The 23,464-nt window shown below is 39.8% G+C and overlaps 1 protein-coding gene across 12 annotated transcripts in view; it reads left to right on the top strand.

Annotated features, from left to right (window-relative positions):
* The window catches only part of MEF2C (myocyte enhancer factor 2C), a 191,178-nt gene that overhangs the window by 113,424 nt on the left and 54,290 nt on the right, over positions 1–23,464 (top strand). For 7 of the 12 annotated variants that reach the window (XM_044446661.1, XM_044446662.1, XM_044446663.1 and 4 more), the window contains one exon: positions 9,636–9,779. The exons of 2 other annotated variants lie outside the window; for them this stretch is intronic. In XM_044446661.1, coding sequence (XP_044302596.1) covers positions 9,636–9,779 — 144 coding nt within the window. Of the gene's footprint in view, positions 1–9,635; positions 9,780–9,842; positions 9,981–23,464 lie in introns of all 12 variants that reach the window. 3 more of the 12 variants (XM_044446668.1, XM_044446666.1, XM_044446671.1) reach the window with 2 other exon arrangements.

The raw sequence follows: 23,464 nt of genomic DNA, 5'->3' as shown, positions 1-23,464 counted from the left end.
TGGGTGAGTATTTTTCCCCCATTGTTGATTTGTCAGAAGCTGCCTTATACTGAATCAGACAATACATTTAGCCCACTTATTGTTTGCTCTAGCTGGCATTATTTTCCTGGATTTTTGTCTTTTAAAATATTTTTTCATCACATTCTTGTTTATAGACATGTCTGTAAACTAGTTTATGGACAAAGGCATCTAAATAACCTATATATACAATGGTAAAAGTATGGATATGTAAAACAGCACAACAAATAAACAATTTCACAAAGGAAAGAAAAATCGGTGGAATACTAGATCAAGCACTAACCAAGTTATAGATCTGTTGAACTAGGGAAGTCTTCAAGTAGTGCCTAAACATTGCCAGCAAAGAAGCCAACTGAGCCTCCGATAAACTGTAGGTAGGGATATCATCCAACTTGTGGCTTCCACAGCTGGCTGGCTTTTTCCAAATCACGCACATTCCACAGATCTACAGGCTGTTTTTATTTGGGAAGATTTCTGCAAATGTGGATTTTGCAGCTGAAACAAAATTCTTGCATATCCCTAAAATAAAATAAAATATTCCCTCAGTGAGTGAACAAGAGAATGAAAGACATCTGACAATCCATGAAACACAGACAGAATGGATAAAAATAAAATCTGTAACATTGGGGCATGGAGAAGAAACTCTTCTGATGAACTGTGTTGATGATACTTTAAGTAGGACCTCTGCCGTAAAGCACATTAAGATTGGCGCTCTGAATTGAATCTAGAAACAGAATGAAGCTAGTGCAATTATATGGTTACATATTCCACAGTTTCTTTAAGTAGAGATGTCACGAATGGGATCTGGGAACTTGTTTTGAACTGCTCAGTCATCTTTGGCTATTGGACAGTATAGAAATTGAATGAATAAATAAACAAACAAAAAAATGCTTCTGTGAATGCATAGTGTGTGCTTTGTTGCTAAGCTAAACCATTTGAGCCCCGCAGCCCCACCCTGATGGCTCCTGCTCTTCCACCTCAACAATTGGTATAATTCCAAGGTGGATAGTGAAGGCAGAGTGTAAAGGAATGTTGTGATGAGCCCTTCCTAGATCAACCTTTGATTCATTATATTTCAGAGTACATAACTTACCTGTGTGTCGTTCACAACTGACTGGAAAATAAACCATAAAGGAAGTTGGAGTTTCCTTCTTCCGTCTCAAGGGAATGTGTATATTGATGCATTTCCTAATGGTGGAGAGTGAATTACCTTTTGCTAATACTTGGAGATATACTATATTAAGCTGAATGCAACTACTGTAAATAAATAAAGCAATAACATTAAGTCAGAAAATATTGCTGAAATGCAATCTGCTGTATTTTTCTGTATTAGAGAAAATAATCATCCCAGAGAACAACCTGCTGCTAATAGCCAGATATTCAGTGCAGATGGGGTAGGACAAGAGCCTTTCAAGGAAGGGCTGAGTGTTGCCAAAAGTGGGCTTGCTGCCTTGGTTAGTCAAGTACCCTCTGCTGAGTCAGAGCTACGTAGCCCCTGCCTGATTGCCACCTCTAGAAATGTAACCTTTTAGATGAAATGGAAAGCCAAAATATGGGTCACTTAGAATTCCACAGCCTGTTATACAAGAGCAACTGCATTAGTTCCAAAGTCTACGGGAAAAAAGTCTGCCTCTCGTAATTATATTCTGTCGTTCAGTTTCTGCTGGCTGTATTACACATCATTTCCTGCCCTAAAAATAGTTACTGGCAAAGGATAATTCTGATGTTTCCACCCTTGCCTCAGAGCAAAAAGGCTCAGAGAATGTGGGGGGTGTTTGAGATGTAGTCATACACATAGAATACCTTGCTGTTGGTTATTTTATTGCAAGCAGCTTTGATTGCTTGTTATTTTAAAATGGAATAGTATGGTATAAATAATAAATACAAATAAAAAATGAATTTTGCTTCTTTCTTGTAAAACTTAAGTCACATTTCAGTTCACACACATTCTATTATTCAGCTGTATGTTATTTATTTGTAACCTTTCTAATCCACTCAGAAACTCAAGTTCTCTGGGAGGACTGAAAACAGTTAAGAAATTAGACGCCATGGAACAGTTAAAAATATAAAATGTAATGGACATATTTAAAAAAATAAAATGTGGCATAATGTAAAACAATAGGCAGATCAGGAACCAATAAAGTAGCCATAAAAATCTAGAATTAGATTTCTAGAGTGCCTGAGAGAAAGGAAAGTTCTCTGCCTGCTGCTGAAAATAAAACCATGCAGCTATTTCTCAAGCAAACACTTTGAAATGGAAAGGATGCTGGAAAGCATCATGTGTTCGCAACCACACGTACTGAGTTGAATAAATGACAAATACTGCACAGTGCACAGGAATAATCAGCGGTAGCCACACCGGGCTGCACCTTCTGGCTGAGTGTATGCTTAGGACCAAGCTAGACATGAAGGGATGGATATGCATGCCTTTACTTTCGTCTTTCTTATTCACATACGGGACATACAGCAGTGATGGAGTGGAAGGGAGAAAGGGGTTACGGTTAGGGTTGTGTCTTCTCCTGGTTTTCCTCACTCTAGTCCATGCCCAAAGAAGCCAGGAGGAAATGGAATACATATCTGGAATGTCCAACTGGAGAGAGATAAGGCGAGGGATAACCTTATTCTCTGTCTCTCTTACTATTAAAGTAAGAGTCATTCTTCTAGAAATGATGTAGGACTTTTCTTTGATGAATTTGCATAGATCCAGTGTGGTTTCATGGTTAGAGTACTGGGTTGGCCCTTGGGAGATCCAGTTAAGGGGTACAGGAAGAAGGCCATAAAAGCTGCCTAGGGTGCTTTTCAAAGGAAAAAGGACATTATATGTGTGTGATATTAGAAATTCATAAAAATAATGGATTGCTCCTTTACTATCCCTTAAAAAATTGTACTACAGTGTTCAGTGTCCTTTAGTTAATTATTTAGAAAACTGAAGAGTTGGTTTTTCTTCCACTATGTAACCAAGTTTTCAGATATTACACAACTGAAAATTGGTAAGAAATGTTCTGAACTTATATAAAGTAACATCACTGGAATATAGTTGGCCACTGTGTGAACACAATGCTGGAATGGATATGCCTGTTTTGTCCAATTTTCTTAATATGTCAAAAATGATTCAGCAATATTATGCAATAAGCATATGCTTTGGGGCATTTGGCCCCTACTCTGAATCACATTAGATTTGATTTTATCCTTACCAAGGTTGTGTGCTAAGTTATCTGCAGAGCATCTCAGTTATCTGTTTCTGAAAGCAGCTCCTTTCAGTGGCCTGGTTTGCATGCCACACCAGCTCACCGTGAGTGAGAGCCACAGCAGGTTGCCATGTCAACCAGACCTGAGATGGCTTCCTTAGGGTGGCTTTTTGGTCATGAACACCCTAAGAACCCATGACTTGTTCTAGTGTTGTTCTTGTGTCATCAAAAGTTGACAGGGAAGTTTTATGATTTTTTAAAAGGGTTTTTTAGCCATAATGAATAAGAAGAAAAAAAAAAAAAAAAAAAAAAAGACCTATGCTACTTGTTTTTGGGGATCTTGACAGTGACTCAGCCTCCACAAAATTTTCAAACAGCAGCTTGGAAGGAACATCAACAGTTCTGTGTCTTTGTTTGTTTTGGTGCTATTTTTTTGTAATACCAAGTCAGGTTAGCTGATCAGTTTTAGTATACTAAAGGATGGTCTGCTTGGAAGGAAAGGGAGAAGAACTGCCCAAGACAATGAGCTTGATCATTTGCCAGGATTACCACAGGTTGTTCAACAAGCAAACAAGCAGCCGATGCTTATCCACAGGGCGCTTTTGTAGGCAGTGTGAATGTGTAGCATTCAGCCTCACTATGGCATTCTACAACCGTCCTTTTAAATCAATGAAATGTTGCAGGCTTACTTGCAATCTTTTACATACACTTTAACCGTATTAGGGGTTAGTCCTGCTTTATTTAGAGAGAAAAATGCTAATAGGGCAGCTTTTTTACAAATCGCTTTCTTACTTTATTTATTTTGGACATTCATTTTGTTAATAAAAATTCAGGCTGCAGTCTAAAATCCTAATTTAGGATTAAGGCCAAAAATAATTAAACTATTAATTTTATATATATTTAAGATATTTGAAGCTTTAAAAACCAAAACAGATATAACTTTTATTAACCATGTCTGGATATGTTTTAAAAAATTATTTAATATTTGGCATGGGTAGCATGGGACAGTTTATTCAGGACTGTAGCACATGAAGAAGGCAGATGTAACCCTTCCTTGCCCTGCCCTCCTCATCTGTAGTAATGTGGATTCTGTGGCACATAGCATTAGGAAAAAAGCTCCTGCTACTGCCATCCAGATCATAAAAGTAACATCTAGGTTGGCCTTTAGTATTTTGAATAGATTTTAAAGAGTGAAAAACCTTTCTAGGTCCAATTGTATCTAACTGAAATACATTTAGCACTGCAATAATCAGTGGCTAGAAGCCAGTTTTGTACATAGTTATTCCCTAAGTCTGGTGTAGACTGGAGAAGCTTGGGAAATACTTCAAAGCAAGACTGCCTTTGAAATATATCTGTAAATTATTACTATTTTTTCAGCCAAATTCCTTTATCATTGGATACTTGCCTTGTAACAACTGATGCTCAATGCAAAGCAGAAAATATGCATTCTGCTAGAACTAGAATTGCTACTGGTTATTATTTTGGTAAGGCTTCCATACCTTTAATAGCAACATGACAGGTAGAACATTACATGTGACCTTTCTGCCAACACAGCATTTCCAGGCTTTGGAAGATTATACCAGTTGAATTTTTGATTCTCACACAACTATTAAAGACACTGGAGCCATTTCATTCTGGAATTGTAAGATGCTCTTTGTCCAGGTCCAGACTCAAGCCAGAATGATATGCAGTTATGCCTCCTTCCCCAGAATAGCTATCCTAAATCTTACATTCAACTTTGCCAGCTCTACAAATGCCCTATTCTTTTTCTCAGTGAAGACTTTCTCCTTAAATTCTGTGTGATCATTTCTGCTCTCTTAAAGACTGTTCAGATAATGCTAAGTCATCAGGGGACTAGTGTAGTAACCAAAATTAGAGAACCTAGGTGTGAGTTTTTGCCTGACTCAGGCCTGGTTCACACTTGTTGATTACCTCTTAAGTTGGGTATGTGGAGGAGGAATAATAGATTAATCAGAAAAAATAAGAACTTCCATATGATACAGTATCAGTTCAAACAAAGAATGTCGTCACATTCAGCTGAGTATTGTCAAATGTTGAGTATGTAAGTGCTGATGAGAAATCAAATGGTATGCATCATTCCCAAACCACCCTAAATTGTTGTTGTTTTACATTGAGGTACCAAGTGGGAACAAAATGTGACCTTCTACATTTTAAACAGAGCTGGCACCTGGCATTAGATAACTGTATTAGCTGAGTTGTTTCATTAATGAGATGCTGTTGAATGGCTTTTGTACACTTATTTGTCAGGGGTTGACATGTCATCTAATGAAATTTTGAAAGCCCCTAAAATTTCAGTGGCACACGTTCTGCTCAGAAAAACAGAAGCCCAAATGGCCACGAACAGAAAAACAATAGTCACTAGTGCAGTACCACAAATTTGCTTCCATGAGAGTTTCTGTGTGGTAAAGACAGGTTTTTTAATACATCTTCGTATGTTTCAGCACATGCAATAGGTGACAAAGCAGAAGAACATATTTGAATTTAGCTGCACTTTTCTTATGCAGTGCAATAGAACAAAATATAAAGATTTCCACATGCAGAATAAAAAATTAGCTAAAATATAGGATAATAATAAATCTTTAACTTTTATCTTCTCTAATATGTCTACACTTAGATGGCTTCCCTTACCATTAGGAAGTTGAGCTGATGAGCAGGTTTAAAGCAAGAGAATGTCTTTCTCTAAATGAGAGCAATCACATTTTAAAGACTTACACAGAGATAGGGATTCACTTCTGGAGTCGTATATGATCACATTTTAAATCCATTAGAGAACTATTGTGGAAAGGAAGCTTGTATAAGAAACACGAATGTGACATTCTTAAACACTTAACATGAGAAGAGCAGAAAATTGTGACGACATTACAAGTGGAGAAAGCAGACTGCTGAAATCCACAGAGATTAGCAGCCCCAGTCTGTAGAGACACAACCGAGAAAAGCCATCTATGGCCATGTTGCAGCAGAAGCAGCTATGATTGGCTGCTGTCATTTGGTCTTTGCCAGTGTAGACAACAGGTGCAGAGTTGCTGACAGGTGTGGATATCTAGGATGAGTAAAATTGCTGATGCCTAGTGGTGGAGCCTTATGTCAGACTGTAAACTGCTGAGCTCTCACGGAACAGGGAGCCAACTTGCATGTTTTCGAATGAGTTGATGTGCACTCATTCTCTCCCTCCTCCCCAGAGTGGATCTCCCTGAGTGCCTGGATGACTAAACTCAAGCCCTTCCAGTGCCATAAGATGACTGGGTGTGTAGGGGGGCGGGAGGGAGCATAAAACGAGAGAAATACCTCCTGTATAAGACTGTGACAGGGGAGCTGTGTTTCTTGTGTTCTGTTCACATGGACTTATGCTAAAGAAAGTCCCATCCCAAAGAATTGTATCTGGTGGAAATCTTGGTAGATTCCATTTTGGTTTCAAAATTACAAGTCATCTTTCAGGGTGGCCCAAGATACTTTGCTGCTTGAGAGTGAAGGGCCACCCTGTTCCATGTACAAAAGCTGAATGGATTTGCAGCCAGACCTCCTTCAGCAGCTAGGGCATTATTCTTTACCACATGTATAGGCAGTGGGCTCACTTAGGCAGCTGTGTTGCTCACTACTTTCTGCTCACACACCTTGCTGGCACCTCCCATTCTGCCTAATGACAAGGCTGGTTCTGGTTTTAGTAGTATATAAATTATATTTACCAGTTTTTAATGACCAAACTAACACTGAAGATTGGGGACATATGCTTCTGAAGGCCTTTAAGAACATTCTGCAATTTGGAATGAACCAAAAAAACCCCCATCAAAGATATAATAATTGTGGCTATAGATGAAGGATAAATGACTGGGAATTTCAGAGCTAAACCTGCTCCCCTGAGTGGTTCCATCTGACCCTCCAAAAGCCAGCCCAGTAGCCAGGAGCTGTGACTCTTGCACTGTGACGCTTGAAGTTATAGGGGAAGCCTGGGTCCATCGTGCCTTCTGCAAAGTGACCCTCCTTTAAAACTAGTTGCTGACCAGGTTAAGAAATGGAAATACTTAAGATCAAGAAATGGAAATATGTACATGGTTTGCTTTTGTTTTGTTTTTCTCCTCAGTTGTATTCTTCTGTTCAGTGTGACTTAGCAGGTCTTACATTATTGGCTTGCCACATGGACTGTGTTGTGCTTACTTGGATAGCACTAGTAGTGAATGCTGGATGTAGAATTGACTGCTTTCAGTGTGCCAGGTTGTCAGCTCTGAGCCTGTAAAAACGAACATTTAAAGAAAACATTCATGCCATCAAAAATGCACCCATTTTATGCTGTGTTTTGAATGAGTAAAAGCAGACACTCCAAAATTCTATCTAACACCTTTATTGAACTTTCTGCATTGCCAAATACAGTGGCAACCTCTGTACTCACAGTAGGGGTGGACTGGGAATATACTGCACAGATTTCTGCCTCCTTGAGTTACTCAAGACATAAATCTTCCTAATGGGAGCAAAGAGCGTAAGACCTGGCTGGCCTTCAATGACAGAGAAAGACATTTCAGATCCACAGCAAGAAGCAACAACTGGGGGAAATAGGCTTCTCACCACCATTCGAGGATTAATTCCCCTTCAACACATGGTGTCATGAGGAAGGATTTTAAAGAGAGTTACACTTCAGGCTCTTGCAGTTTTGTTGTGTTGATTATCCAGGCTCCAGAAATCTGAACAAAAGAAGCCCTTAGATTGCTGTTCACTTCTTTTAGGTTTCAAAGTGACTCTAGGAGTAGTGCTTTTTTTAAAACTGGATCTGAGAAAATAAATGGAATATTTTGTTCTCTGACTGAGGAATTAATGTATATTGTGTCCCTCATTTATCCCAATCCAGCAAGAATTGATTTCAGTGTTCCTAACCATGCTAAGTTTCACTTGCCTGTCTTGGATTGCTAGCATCTGAAATTCTATTTAGCCTAGGACATCAGTGGGTACCCTGCAAGTGTTTGTATACACCTCTTAAAAACTAATAAGTCTAAGAATATTTGTCATATTTGTATCCTGCCCTTTTCCATTTCATATAAGCCCCACAAGAGATCTGGGAGGTAGCCTGAGCTAAGAGATGACTTGTCCAAAGCTGTGGCATAACTTACCTTCTTGAGGGGAAATGTTGACCTGATTCAGATTAAAATCCCTTATTCTGCACTGGCCCCAACCCTTCTTCGAGTCATAAAATGGGAAGTAGTGTGGTACAACATTTAAAATACAGAACTGGGACTCACATTCCTGGTGTGCCTGAGAAATCATTGAATTATCCCTAAGTAACCTACTTGGTAGAGTTGGGAGAATTAAAATTAAAACAGGGGAGTGGGAGAACTATGTATACAGTTTGCAGCTTCTTGGAGGAAAGACTGAATATAAGTATGGCAGTGATATAATGAATAAATACATCATGGTCCATCTAATCTCACCCTTCTTAATAAAGAAGGGAGGTGTTCACTGTATGTTCAACCATTAGCCATAGATATGTTGAACTACTCGGGTTTTGCATGTATTGGACATAAAACTTTGAAAGTTATTTCAAATCTCTTCTTTGCTTGATTGGGATGAATGACAGTAGCACATATCTTAAAAAGAATGGAATAGTAACACAACTCTTCTTGTGTTACTGCTCTTGGACATGACTGTGAGGATGCCTCGATAACGAAAAACTGTAACATGGGCAGTCTTCAGTGTCTTGACATTTATTTATTATTAAAATATTTCTATCCTGCCTTGTATCAGTAGATTGCAGGATAGGGTAAATTAATAGAAAACAATTTATCATAAAACCACAACAACATAAAATGAGCATTAAGAACCCAAGGAACCAAATCAAAACTGAGCTACAGTCAGCATAGCCAGAAGCCAGGACTTAATTTGGTAATGAAATGAAGTCAGTGTCAGCACTGGCTGGGACATTTCCCATTTCAGTCCTTTGCTGCACATAGCAGGAAGGAAGGTACCTACTCATTAATGCAAGAGCCAGTAAGTCTTAATATCACGGAGTATTGTTGCTGAATGAAGGCTGCAAAGCGTTGCTTCTGGATTGTCATTCTACTCACAAAAAACTGTTTGCTGTTCCCTGGTTGATTAAATAGAGTACCCTTTCCATGCACTAGAAATATGTAAGTGATGATGTTTCTGTTGTAGGGAAAGCATAGTGTAGATAGTAGTGCAGGCATTTTACTATTCTCTCCATTTATTGACTGACTCCAGATTCAAGAGAGGTTGTAGTGGCTTTCTCTTTGCCTCTGGTAACAAGAGCTGCCGTTTGTTGACCTAATGCTTCTCTCTCCGCTTTCTCTCCCTAATGTAATATGTAACAGCCGTCAACCACCAGGCAGCCTGAACTCTGGTAAAGGCCCTGGATCTCTCTCTTGCAGCCTATGACAAGGCTTGAACTTTCCAAATTATGTATTTCAGACGTTGAGAAAGAAAGGACTTAATGGCTGTGACAGTCCAGACCCCGATGCTGACGATTCAGTAGGTCACAGTCCTGAGTCTGAGGACAAGTACAGGAAAATTAATGAAGATATTGATCTAATGATCAGCAGGCAAAGATTATGTGTAAGTACTCTTGAGTTCCCTTTCATTTTTTTTTACTTTCTGATATTTCTCTGAACCTGGCAGGCATTGAACAAGAAAGAAAACAAAGGCTGTGAAAGCCCCGATCCTGACTCCTCTTACGCCCTCACCCCACGCACTGAGGAAAAATACAAAAAAATTAATGAAGAATTTGATAATATGATCAAGAGCCATAAAATTCCTGTAAGTACCAAAGGTTAGATGGCTGTCTGCTGATAACCACTGCAGTAACACACCCTAACCCTTTCAGTTCTGGTTTCTTATGAAAAAGCAAATTGGGTGAGAGACACATTTTAACAGTTCCCATGAAAACCAAATTGCATATAGGAAATACCGCACCACTACATATTTTTGCTCTTGAGGTGTGCAAAGTTCCTTAATGAGATGCATTTGACAAACCAGAGGCAAGACCTAAAGAAGGAAGTTTGACAATGTACATTACGTACAGTGAATTTTCAGAATTCTGGTTTACCACAGTAGCTGTCCCCAAATGTATTTAGAGAACATCTGTAAACTATGCTGTGGACAGGTTAACATAGTCACAGACAACTTTCCAAAGAAAGAAATATGGCATAAAGTCTTCTTTTTGAAAATTACAGAATGTGAGTCCTGCTACCACCATTATTAAAACTGAGTTCTAAATTCAGTTACCACACTGAAGGGTTATGTAGCTAATTGCTAGTTGCAGGAAAATAGACTGCATGAGAGCGTAATGGTAGCATTCAGTCACGTTTGTGTGTTGGAGGTGATTTTACAGCTTTCTCCGAAGATTTGCTTTGACTCCCATCAGCATTCCTCTTAACGCTATAACAAGCGCTACATTTTGTTTTAACCAAGACAGAAGTTCTAACAGTCATATGCCTTGCCAGATACTTAAGGGAAATAACTCTGCATGTAGCTATTTTGTTTTGCACAGACATAATGGAAGAAACCTCAAATGAATACTACAAGTATTACATAAGCCCAAGTAGTACTGTTGATTTACAATATTTAAGACAAATTTCAGAGGAGCATATTTGCTCATCTGATAAGACAAGCACAGCAAAGAATGTTTTGGGGCTTAAAAGAACTAGGATGCAGTCCTATGCATGGTCAGCTGTGCTGGCTTGGGAATGCTGACAGCAGTAGGATTTTTTTTCTATCTAAACATGCATAGAATTGCACCCCTAACAACAGTAGTGTATCATAACCTTTTGTGGATGAGACTGATCTATGAAAGTTTACAGCACAATAAGTCTCGTAGGATTGTGCGTGTTTGGGGAGTCTGATGTAACATTTGTGGTGTTAATTTAGAAAGGAGCTAAATTTAAAGGTATCTTAAGGACCTCATTCTGATACGAATAGTGAGGCTTTAAAGTGGGGGTGGAAACATGCAGGCTGCAATGCTGCTATCACACCTTCCTATCTTTGCTAATCCTGCCATCCTCCCAAAATCATGAAAAAATAATGCCTCAGAAATGCAGTGGTGGACTGAGACACTACCTAGGCATCCTAAGATCAATTTTAGCTTGAAAACAAAGTACATATGTCTGTAGTAAGCCTCTGTAGTCCTTAGTAAGAAGCCTTGCAATTTGCTGCCAAATGTTGGTGACAAATCAGCAATTTCTTTAAAAGTGCCTGGGAAAAATTGGCTCCCAGAGTGCCTGAAGCTGTGCAACCGTGTTTTAAGGAATTTGCTAAGAATGAGTTCACACAAGATAACTAATTGTGGTCACACAATTTTAATGTCAACAACGAAGAAATTTACATTGTGAAAACTCTTGCATCCTCTGGCTTCAATATGAATTCAAATGGATACTGCAGCCAAGAAATTTGAAGGAAACTGACATTTGAAAGGACAGCAGTGAAGAAGCAAAGATCATGGACATCTCACTGGCATCCAAGGCTATGAAAACCATACAGCGAAGAAAGCTGACATGAAGAAAATGCATTTAAAACATGGTGCTGGAGGAAACTTTCTGCATACTCCGGACGAACAGAAAGATGAATAACTGCGCCCTTGATCAAATCAAGCCAGAACTTTCCCTAATAACAATAACACCAGAAAAGTCATGCTGGATCAGACCAAAGTTTCGTCTAGTCCAACATTCCATACACATAGCTGCAACTAATTGTCCACAGGCTCACCCAAGCAGGATGGGTACAAGACCTCTGCTTGTCCAAACACCTCATCAATCGGTGTATGTAGGAATGCCACCTCTGGTGAAGGAGGTAATACATAGCCAGTATGCTAGCACCCACAGATAGTCTCCTTTTCCGTTAACCTGTTCAATCCCTTCTTAACACCATCTAGATTTGTGGCCATCACCATTTCCCTTGGCAGTAACTATACATTGTATGAAGAAGTACTTGTCGGTCCTAACATTTCTCCAATCATCTTCATAGGATGACAACAGATCTGAGTGTTCATAAACACTGCTTTTTTCTAAGCTGAACATTCCCAGTTTTTGCAGCCACTTTTCATAGAGGAGATGCTCTAGTCCCTAGATCATTTTGTTGTCCCTTTCTGTATTTTTTACCTTTCAGTAATGTCCTTATTCAGCTGAGGTGACCAGAACTGAATACAGACACAATACTCTGAATGAGGTCACACCAAGATTTGTACAACGGGAGTATTATTTTGGCAGTTCTGTTTTCCTTTCCATTTCTTCTTATGCCTAGCATGGAGACTGCTTTTTTCACAGTGGGTGCAAACTGAGCTGACATTTTCATCAAACTGTCCACTTCTACTCCAAACTCTCCATCACTGCTAGTTCCAATTTCATCAGCACATACTTATAATTTGTAATTTTTGCCCCAACATGCATTACTTTACACTTACTTATATTGAACTGCATTTGCCATTTCAATGCCCATTCCTCCAGCTTGAGATCTCTTTGGAATTCTTCACAAATCATTATGGTTTTGAACATTCTGAACAGTTTGGTATCATCACCACACTTGGCCACCTCGCTACTTACCCTTACTCCTAAGAAGGAAACTTATATGTTGACTATCTCTTATCAAGGCTTTGACTTCTAGCAATCATATGAATTACTCCTTAAAAATTGTGGAGTACACAAGTAATTTACCATGGATCAGGACTGATGGGGCAGTGAACTTCCATCTTCCTTTTAAAAAGACCTAAAGATCAGTGTAGGAAAACAGCCTGAATTGTCATAGTTTCAACAGCACCTTTTTTGGATAATACAACAGCACACAAATTTGTGTGGAGAGAAATTTATCATTCATTCCTGATGGAGGCATCATTCTTGCCTTAGGTAGGCCAAGCCAATTTCCATTTGTTTTCCAGCACCTTTGCTTTTTCCCTGGCAGCCTTCATCCACTTACTGGGTGAATGGAAGTTTTTCTCCTTTGCTCTTTGCACACATGTGAACTACAGGATGAATGTGTTGTAGTTCTGCCATTTTGGATTTGTATCTCCCAGTATATATTAAAATAAGAAAGAGAATGACCTAGGACAAGTACACTCTGTGCCAGAAGAGCTCGGTTATTTGAGCAAAATTCTACGGCATGTGATATTTTTTAAAAAGTGGGTCAGATTCAGAGAAAGACGTGTCTACTGTAAGAGAGGTAATTTTCCATCTAGAGAAGTAACTCCATCTGGATATGCCTTTTGGATATATTTTGTAAAATATAAGCCAGCTTCTGCCCTGCCTGTACGTGCAAAAGTGATCAGATTGTTCAGTTGCTCTCCCAGCAATAAACCGCTTTGCACCAGCAAGCTGAGCACTAGAAGACCCAATATCTGAGCCTACAAAACCAAGACCAAAATTACCTTCCATTAGAAAATGTGCCCCACCACTTGTGTACACACAGTCAAATGTGCAAGAGCTGACATCCAGATGGGAGACATTTGCTCTTAAGAATCGCTGCCACAATTTACATTTTTAAAGACTGTTTGTAGCTCATTCCTAAGGGAGTAGATCTTTCATGTGCATTGAAGAACACTTGGCTAAATTGATCTGGCCTTTGTAGTAAAAGTCATGCTTTCGCAAACTTTTGGAAATCTTAACATTTCACCCAGGAGACTAGAAGAGCTCCAAATTGGTCCAATGTTCCTTTAGCGCACTTTCCCCCTGAAATGCTTAACATGTGTATGCAACTTTTAATTGAATGCATGCACACTTGTATTTCCCTTTCCACTCACGCTCTTCTCACTTGCCTAATGCCATATGTCGGAAGGAGAGCTTTGAAGTTGCCACTGTGATTTTAGAAGGCCAAGCTTCAGCAGAGAGATATTGCTCAATAACATGATCACTATTGCATTTACTGACTCAGTGGTCTACTGAAATCTAATTTTTCACTTGCTACACTTTGGACCTGTGATAGGGGATCAGAAAGGTAACCACTGTTCCAGATCTCCAGATTTAATTTAAAAAAATGGCTGGAACATCAGCAAGCACAGCTTCTTTTGTGATAAGAATTTAAGAAGAATCCTGTGAGATCAGATCAAAGTTGAATCTAGCCATATGCCCATGGGAAGCCCACAAGCCAGACTTGAATGCCATAGCATGTTCCTTGAGCAACACAATTCAGCTTCCTCTAAACTTGAAAGGTTCATGTAGCCATCATAAACTTGCCCAGTTCAATTTTAAAGCCCTCTAAGCTAGCAACCAACACATCTTTACTGTGTGTCAGTGATCTCTGTGAATAAATGGTGCAATGTTGAAAGAAGTACCTTTTCTAGTGTTTCCTGAATATGTCGTTATTGCTGATGATACTAGGAAAAGCAGAATCTACTAGAGGGACTGACCTTGTTTGCTGTGCTTACCCAGCATTCCTTCTCAGTGACTGCAGAGTCTGGGGACAAAGTCTAATTATGTTCCTCTGTAAAAACATGAATCCTCTGAAATCCATGAAAACTTAATACTTTTAAAACTTGTTTTTCCAAGGCTAGTACTCTGAGAAGAGTAATACCAGAAACCCATTCCTAGCAGTCTACATCTGTACTTAAATTATACACAGTGACATGGGTTTTTTTAATGAATGGACTTACGATCTAGCACCACTTGGAGGGTAGAAGTGGTATAAAACTAAGAATATGTCAAAAGTATTTTCACTGAAATTATTTCCCATCTCAGCTTCTTCCCCTTCCTAGGGGTCAACAAAATATTGTGTCAGTGTTCAGTATTGAGCAGTGGTACCACAGCTCTGGCAGTAGCTTCTGCTGCTGCTGAATAAATCTGCTCAGGTTGTCTAGACCTCAGAGACAGCAAACCAGGCCCTCTGCAGGTCCTGCCCCAATGGCCATATGGGAGGCAGCTAGTCTGTCTCCTTTACTCAGAAAAGAAGCTGCAATTGTGCATATCTCTTCTCAACCATAGGAGAAAAGGGCTTACCATGAGCAAACAGTCATTCCTTTCTTCTGTGTTAGAGAATATGTAGGTCACAGACAGACTGTATTAAACAAGAAGAGGAAAATATGTAGTACTCTGCTTGCCTACATTAAAGTGTTTGTGAATGGGTTTATCAGTGCATATATTACATGGTCTATGACTGGCAAGATGAAATGAAAACTTGGGCATAAATTCACTTTAAAATCCACTAATACAATGCCCTATGTATGCATTTGCACTTCACACTAATCCACCCTGAAAATAAGCCACTGTGAGTTGTTTTGCGAACAGCCCATGGTGTGCATTAAAGATGATTGGACTTACTCTGGGTTGTTCACCCCCTTTTCCCACTTCATCCTTCCATGGGGGGTACTGAGTTGTGTGCCTACTTTCTGCTGTGATTATGAGCTGTTTCAAGCTCACCATGGCTTTTATTTTACAATAGTCTTTTTTTGTCTTCCTCTTCTTCTTGAAATCATCATGACAGCTTTCACACACCCAATTTGATACCCATGAGCAGTCCCTTCAAAAGGTCCAATGGCACCTTGAAGGGGCTACCCATGCTTGTCAGACTTTTTTTTAAAGTTTTTTGCCACCACTTAATTTTTGCAAATAGGCAACAATTATATATAAAATTATGTTTACCCATCCTCACACAACTGCAGGAAATGGAAGCCTCAGATGGACAATATTCAGAAAGTCCCTTATGGCAAAGTCTAGCCGGTGCCCACCCGCGCATTGTCCTGCAGTAAGTTTATTCTCCTCCAGCTGCATCTGACAGTTGTTCAAACCTTGATGTAACTCAAGGCATGAGTGAACTTAGCTCACGAAAATGGGGGTGGTGACCTGTTTACCCACTTCACAGCAAGTTCCTCTGGAGGTACAAGGGTATGACTTATGTATCCTAAACGTTGTGCTTGTTTCTGATATTCTGCCATCTTGGGAACATGCAAAAGGGCAAATAATTCCATTTACATGAGTAGTTATTTTTGACAATTCAAAGTTTCTCTTCGCAATCTTCTATAGTAAAACTCCATTTAAAAATGGAGGGTGTTTTTTAAAAAATTCCAAGAAACTATACAGGTATATAGAGTCTATACTGGTATAATGTCTTCCACCACCCCCCGCAACCCAAATCATTCTAACCCCTATGTTAAAAATGGAGCTCTCCTTCAGACAGCTGCATTTTCTGACTGTTGTGCAAACAGGGACAGCCAGCATTTGTGATCTCAAGAAAAAAGTTTTAAAAGAAGGAAAGGTGTGGCAAACCCAAAAGGGCTTGGGATCATGGGGGGAGGGGAGAAGGGGAAAAGCTGCCCTCAGTAGCCACTTGGGTAGTTCTGAGGTGGCTGCTGCTGCTGAGTACCAGGGCAGGACAGCAAATTATTTTAGCCATTTTTCTGTACTGAAGATGGAGTGAGTCACTTGGGTTCACACGATACAACAAACCTTTGGAGGCAGCAACCCATGATGGGTTGTCACACGATCCCTGTCATCCAAAGAGTGTAACTATGCTCAGCATGATCATTGCTCTCCATGCTGCCATCACGCAGAGATGAAGCAGTTGTGTAATTGTATGAAATGGAATGTGGACTGGTCTTTGTCCAGACCATCACAACAGCTCAGAAAGGGCTGTTCACTGTGAAGATAAGATTTGTAGTGTTCTGGGCACCTGGTTAGTAACCACGATGATGCCACAGTTTATGGTTTACGCAACAATTGCCATCCTAAGAAGTAAAAATGAAATAAATAAAGTCGGGGACATGTCGGGGCCCTAAGTCTACATGATTCACATGGTGTGCTTTGCAATTTCACCTCATGGAGGGACAATTCCAGCTTTGCTCTCATTGCACAGTAGGCGGTAGAGGATCAAAACCACTTTAGAGAAGCCACACAATCCTGTAGGCTGGATTTGCAGGGTGGAATGCAACTTTTCTGAAACAACACTCATGCGGGTCAAAACTTTTGAAACAGAAATATCATGTGTTTCATCTGTTCTGCGAGCACTGGCACCTGTGCGGGTTCCTACATTTGGATCACATGTCATATGACAAATATGGGTGCACCAAAGCTTTCTAAAATGAAGTGCAATGTGCCCAAAAGTTGCACATTCATTGCCATTGGGTACCTCTGTGGGCTGCTTACCAAAACCCCATCAACTTGGTGTCCCCCAGATGTCTTTGGCTACAATAATCGGGGGGGGGGGGGCTCAGGAGATCCACATTCTAGTTCCCATTCAGTAATGAAACTGGAAGGCTTCATGGGAAAAAGGTCCAGGTGTAGCTAAAATGAGCCCGAATGTCAGGCTAGAGCAAGGAGACCCACTCAGGTGCAAAACTTAATGGAAAGATCCAGGCACTTTCCTACAGTGTAACCTGCCTCATGGGGTTTTCAGAGGATGTGGGAACAATGAGGAAGTCCCATCTACACTCACCTGAAATCCCTGGATGAAGAGGAAGATAAGATTTCCAAAAAATGAAAAAAAGGTGTTGGTAGCGATGTGGCAGCCTTTATCCTTTGCAGCAGGGCACAGAATGTGGGCATCGTGCAAGTGGTGTCAGTACAGAAAGGTGATGCCACACAGAGAAATAAATGTACACCTAAAGTACTGGGATTGTGTGCATCAGGTGGCCTACGGACTGCTTTTTATTTCATGTTGTGCTCTGGAATGGAAGCACAAGTACAAAATCCACTCTGCTTTTCTGAGTTTTGTAAAATGTCTTTTTAATTCATTCATAAGTAGAAAGTAAGAAAGGATCAGGCATTCACTGTATGTAAAATCCCTCTTGCTTGACAAAATTCGTGCCCATATCTCAGTACAAAATACGAATTGAAAATCTGATAAAGCTAGATCATAAAGCAGTCTGCCCCAAACTGGTTGCCTTCAGGTGTTTTGGAACATAACTCCCATCATCCCTGACCATGGAGTATGCTGGCTGAGACTAATAGGAGTTGAGAGCCAGTGTGGTGTAGTGGTTAAGAGCATGGGACTGGGACTCAGACAAACTGGGTTCTAGTCCCCGCTCGGCCATGGAGCCAACTGGGTGACTTTGGGCCAGTCACAGACTCTCAGCCCAACCTACCTCACAGGGTTGTTGTTGTGGGGATAAGATGGAGGAGGAGAATGATGTAAGCTGCCTTGAGCCCTTTGAGGAAAAAGGCAGGATATAAATCCAAAAATAAATAAAAAATAAAATAAATAAGACTTATGGAGGACACCTGGTTGAGCAATATTGCCCTAAGGCTATGTCTTTATCAATGCTAAATCTGTGGAATGGTTGCATTTTGGATGCACCTTATGGCAGAACCAGGCTTTGCCCATTTCCACTGAATTGGATATTTTGTCATATGATGGCCTGCACTACCTGTGCTGCACTGCAGGGAGGAGCAGAACATAGTCTTTCATTGTGGAAGGTCCCATGTTCAGTCCCTAGTGTCCACAGATAAAAGCTTCTCATCTACCACACCCTGCGATGTTGAATGGCTACTGCTTGCCAGAATAGGCAGTACTGAGCTATATAACCCAATGGATTGTCTCTGCATGCCATGTCCTGCCTGCACATTATCATTCTTAGACATATGTACGCTCTGCCCCTTGATTCTTCCACCCTCACTCATTAGTTCACACATGGCTTCAGATCATCATGCGGTTTGACTTCACAGCTTTCAAAAAGAATAAGGAAGAAAATTAACTAAGCAATCAGGCCTCAAAAATATTTGGAGGGGTTGGCCACAGCGTTTTGGGGTTGTGAAGAAAGGAGGACATGGCTAGAAATCTGTTTCTGAGGGAACAGGATTTAGGAAATGGTATTTTGATCATTTTGAAAGTGTTCATGTGCTTAAGAGCCAAAACACCTGATTGCAATAATGCATTTATTTGTGCTGCAACGAATTGAACAAGCTTATAAAGATAGACTTCTATGAAAGTCACTTTACTGTAAAGTATTTTTAAGGTCAGATTGGATGAAATCAAAAACTAAGACCATTTCAGTAAAGCGTTGGAATCAGTCATTTCAATGCATTTGGGGTGTGTGTTTCTCAAATGGCCACTGTTTGAATGGTTCAGAAATACCATGTAGACCATCTTAACAAATCTCACATTTGATCTCTTGCATGATTTTGTGATTGACACAAATTGAACATGGCAGCAATCACTGGCAATTTTGGCAGAAAAGAAGACAGATAGCGTGGTATAATGGACACATTCCACTGGGAACCCCTCTACATAAGCCCCATTGAAATAAAAAAGAATAAAGTATTGTGAGAACAATTAAAGGGATGTTCACTACAGGCAATCTTAAATCGGCTGAAAGATTTCTGAAGTTCCCTGTCTACTTTTAAATAGCACAAATTCATTGAAACAGGAATTTTCCTTTGAAACAAGAATTTTCCATTCACTTAATTGAGCTCAAGACAGATGCAAAAGAGCTTTGTTCACATGAAGTGCAGTTGAAGGTTGACTGGTTTACTTTGTTTTTTAGACTACTAGATGCTGTTTTGTGACCATTTGTTTACATGTTTATTTTTCATTAAGAGTCAAAAGAACAAAGGATTCAGAATTACTTTTAGTCTGCAAGAGTGAATGACATTCATGGACAAGCAGAGTATTCTATATAAAACATAATGGCTAGAGGTTTACCATGTTTCTGGGTGCACTGCATTTCTGCTCTTGTCCTGTGTTTTTTCCACTAATGTTTAAAGGTCCCGCGCCCAATCCAGAAGTAGTATTTACTTTCTTCTTACATTTATCATCTCAGCTTCTCCAAACATGTGTCTCCAAATGAAATACAGGACATAAAACAATAAGAACTCCACTAGTATCTTCTTTGCAAACACATCTATAATGAAGTTGTAAGAATGTATAGTTGTATAATTTGCTTGTATGCACAGTAAGACAAACAACCAGTCAACATTCAATGTATTATTACTACATTTTCAATGTATTGCTATTGCATTTACATTTATTTTTTTCCTTTGAGAAACTCAAGGTAACTACATGTAGTTCCTAAGTGGTCTCTCTTTGAAGCACTGACCAGACCCAGACCTCCTTAACTTCAGCATGGTGCTTGTATCATGTGCTCTGAGACCATTTCCTTGAACTTAATATGAGACCATTATGGAAAATGTCATAAAGTCTGCTGATACTGCACAAAGCAAAAGAGACTGGCAGATAGCAATGCCACCTTGTATTCTATAATTTTTAATTCACAGTGCTCCATTATTATTTTTTTTTTAATTCTAATTTTTCTTTAAAAAAAACTAAGGTTACTTCAAAAAGAACATGCTGCTCACAAATCTAGAAGATAGTGGGTAGGATCCATTGCCACCTTATGAGAGTGCAAGATGAGTTATGCAGGATCAGACCAAGGTCCTCTGTAGTCCCACATTTGGTTCTAATAGAATCCAACTAGCTGCCTATGGAATACCCACAACATAATGTGAATACACTGTAAAAACATTCTCCCTGCTCATGTACCCCAAAAACTGGCATGCAGGGTCATTTTGTATCAGATGCTGGAGCTCATATGGAGCGGTTATGATCAGTAGCCTTATTCTCCATGAATTTGTCTGACCCTCTTCTAAAGCGATCCATGTTGGTGGCCATCAACTTATTCACCCTGCTTGTTGTTGCTGAGTGCCATCCAGTTCTGACTTATGGTCACCCTGTGGATTAATGTCCTTGTCATGAGCTTGGTTTTGCTCCCTCAACACATTTGAAGCAAAAGAATATTTCTTGGCAGAAGCTCTTTTTTCACAAATAAACTCAATCACCACAGAATTTACCTCTGAGCATGCACGGAGCAGTTTGTTGAACCTGATCTAAATGACTTCCTGAAGCCCTCCTTTTGAACGTGTCTGGGCCTGATCCCTGCAGGAGGGCCCGTTTGGGAGGAAGCATGCCTTTTTTCTGTACACTGTCCCTCTACCTGGCTAGCTTTCTTCTCCTGACACCACATCATGGAGTCAAGAGTCATATCAGCTTTGTCTGACTTGGAGAATCCCTTTCCCACGCCCTTACCCAACAGCTGTTCAGAGCCTGCCTGAGCACTTTGTGAGGATGGCCTTGAGATAAGTGCCTCACTTCTCTCATCTCAGAGTCTGAAGCCCCACTTTCACAGGCTACTTCTGCTTCTTCCTCTTCATTCTCTGACCCAGACTCCAGATAATGCTGCTGCTGATGATGTTCACTTCTATAGCATCCCATAGCCTAAAGGCTTTCTCAGTGGTTTACAAAGGTAAGAGGCATATAAACAAGCAATAAAATCACCATATTGCAATAAAACAATAGTCAACAAAATTAATACAATAATAACTACAACCTACAGTGACTATAATCACATTAACACATGCCACAGCAGCAATAATAAGAACAATATTAAAGCCAACAATTATCTATTAAAATATCTGGAAACAAAAAGGTTTTCACCAGGCACCCCCCGCACAAAAAAAAAGATGGCTGCAGACATACCTCTTTGGGGAGCATGTTCCAAAGATAGGGTGTTCCTACTGAAAGTTCCTTCTCCTGGTCTCCACCCCCCTTGATGATGATGATGATGATGTTTCTACCATAGTTTCCCCTTGTGTGTTGTACCTATCTCTTCCCTTATCTTTTTTTATTGTTATCCTGAAAGCCAAAAGGCAAGCTCCTATAATTATGTTTACAACAAACTATTATTTCTAAATCATTCATATTTGATTATGATGTTGTGGGGGAGGTGATTGCATGACTGCCAGCACTAACCAATATGCTGAATCACAACTGGGGCATCTTTACAAGCAATTTATGCCAGTGCCACTGATACAAAATGTTGAAGTGGTTTCCTTCAGATTTATACTTATAGCATGGACTAGACACTTTATCTGTAAAACATAAGATAACATAAGTGCTGCTGCAAGTTATCCCCATTCAGGACTAATTCCTAAATGTGATTTCTATGCACTTGCTACATCACTGAAAACAAGGGGAAAGCATCCTAAAAATGAGAGCAAGTAAACTCAAAAAGCAGGAAAAATCTGGGGAAAAAAAGGATTGCTGTTGATACTTTCATACCCTTCCCCTCTGTAATGTTACGACTTTAACTGTGCATACTCCTGCAGTAGAACTGATTCTTAAGCAAGTGTGTACAAGCTTTTAGCTTAAACCATTGCCTGTTTTATCCTCTGCAATGATACAATCTTGCCCATATACAAGAACCTCCAAAAACTTCATAAACTTGAAAACCACACTGCTGTAAGCATAGCCAAATAGATTGGCATGACCGAGGAGTGTACACCAAGAATAACTGTCCCCTCATTCCCAAAAGTCCTGCACTTCACAGCCCTGCTCGGCTCATGTAAATTCAAGGCTGCAACTTTTTTATGGAGTTGACCCATCACATATTTGCTAACTTTACTCCAGGAGCAGCCCATGGAATGCTCTCGTGGAGTGTTCTCTGGGTGGAGATCTCAGCATGTGTTGGTTTGGATCCATCTTATAATTTTCAGTGCATGCTCTTTATTTTGAGGAAGTAGTAAGGATATGAGCCTGCTTCATATCCTGAGTTATTTGTGTCTATTTGCCATGCAAAACCTCCAGTTTTCACTAGATGACTGTAAACTGTAGAATCCCAGGTCATGGTCCAAACACTCAAGATAAAGCAACCTCATGGAAGCTAAGCAGATCTGATAAGTGCCCGAGTTGGAGACTGCCTGGAAATCGAAAGCATGCTATCTTGAGTTCCCGTGTGAAAGAGAGGAACAGTGTAACTGAAGTATATAAAATAAAGAGCCATTAGATGCTCTCTGTTAGCATCAACTATAGAAAAATGACTTTCCTGGCAGAGCAACTGCTAGGTTGTTGGATTTGAAATGATCCTGCAGCTGAATCAGTATAGAAATATAGAAAGCATTACTCTATTGTATTAGATAAAAGCTGTTAAGGAGGGCTGGAATTTCACTTGTTTGTAATTTAATTTTAATTGTTTAAGGAGAAAGGGATTCAATTCTATTCCTAGTTCACAAATACCAAGAAGTTCCTGTTGCATAACCTCAGCTTTTGGGCTTTGAGCTGTAAAGGGTGAATTTCACCCATTGTGTTTCTATACTTGGATACATAATTGTATGATATTTTAAATTACATGGTGCATATGTTTCCTAAGAAACTAAGCATCATAACTCATGCTTCTTCCATGGCTGTGGTGGATGTGTTGAAAAACACCCTACTTCATAGGACAGGTTCAGTGTGCAAGCAGAAGGGTTTGTTGGGTTGGTTTTTTCCCCTCTTCATTTTTGGCTAAAGAAATGCCCTGCCAGAGTTTTAAACAAGAACAGTTTGCAGCATGACCATGA

The sequence above is a fragment of the Varanus komodoensis genome, unplaced genomic scaffold (genome assembly GCF_004798865.1).
Source record: "Varanus komodoensis strain SLA01 unplaced genomic scaffold, ASM479886v1 scaffold5, whole genome shotgun sequence".
Taxonomy (NCBI): domain Eukaryota; kingdom Metazoa; phylum Chordata; class Lepidosauria; order Squamata; family Varanidae; genus Varanus; species Varanus komodoensis.
Note: the sequence above shows the minus strand (reverse complement) of the source record. Positions and strands in the feature narration are given on the sequence as shown.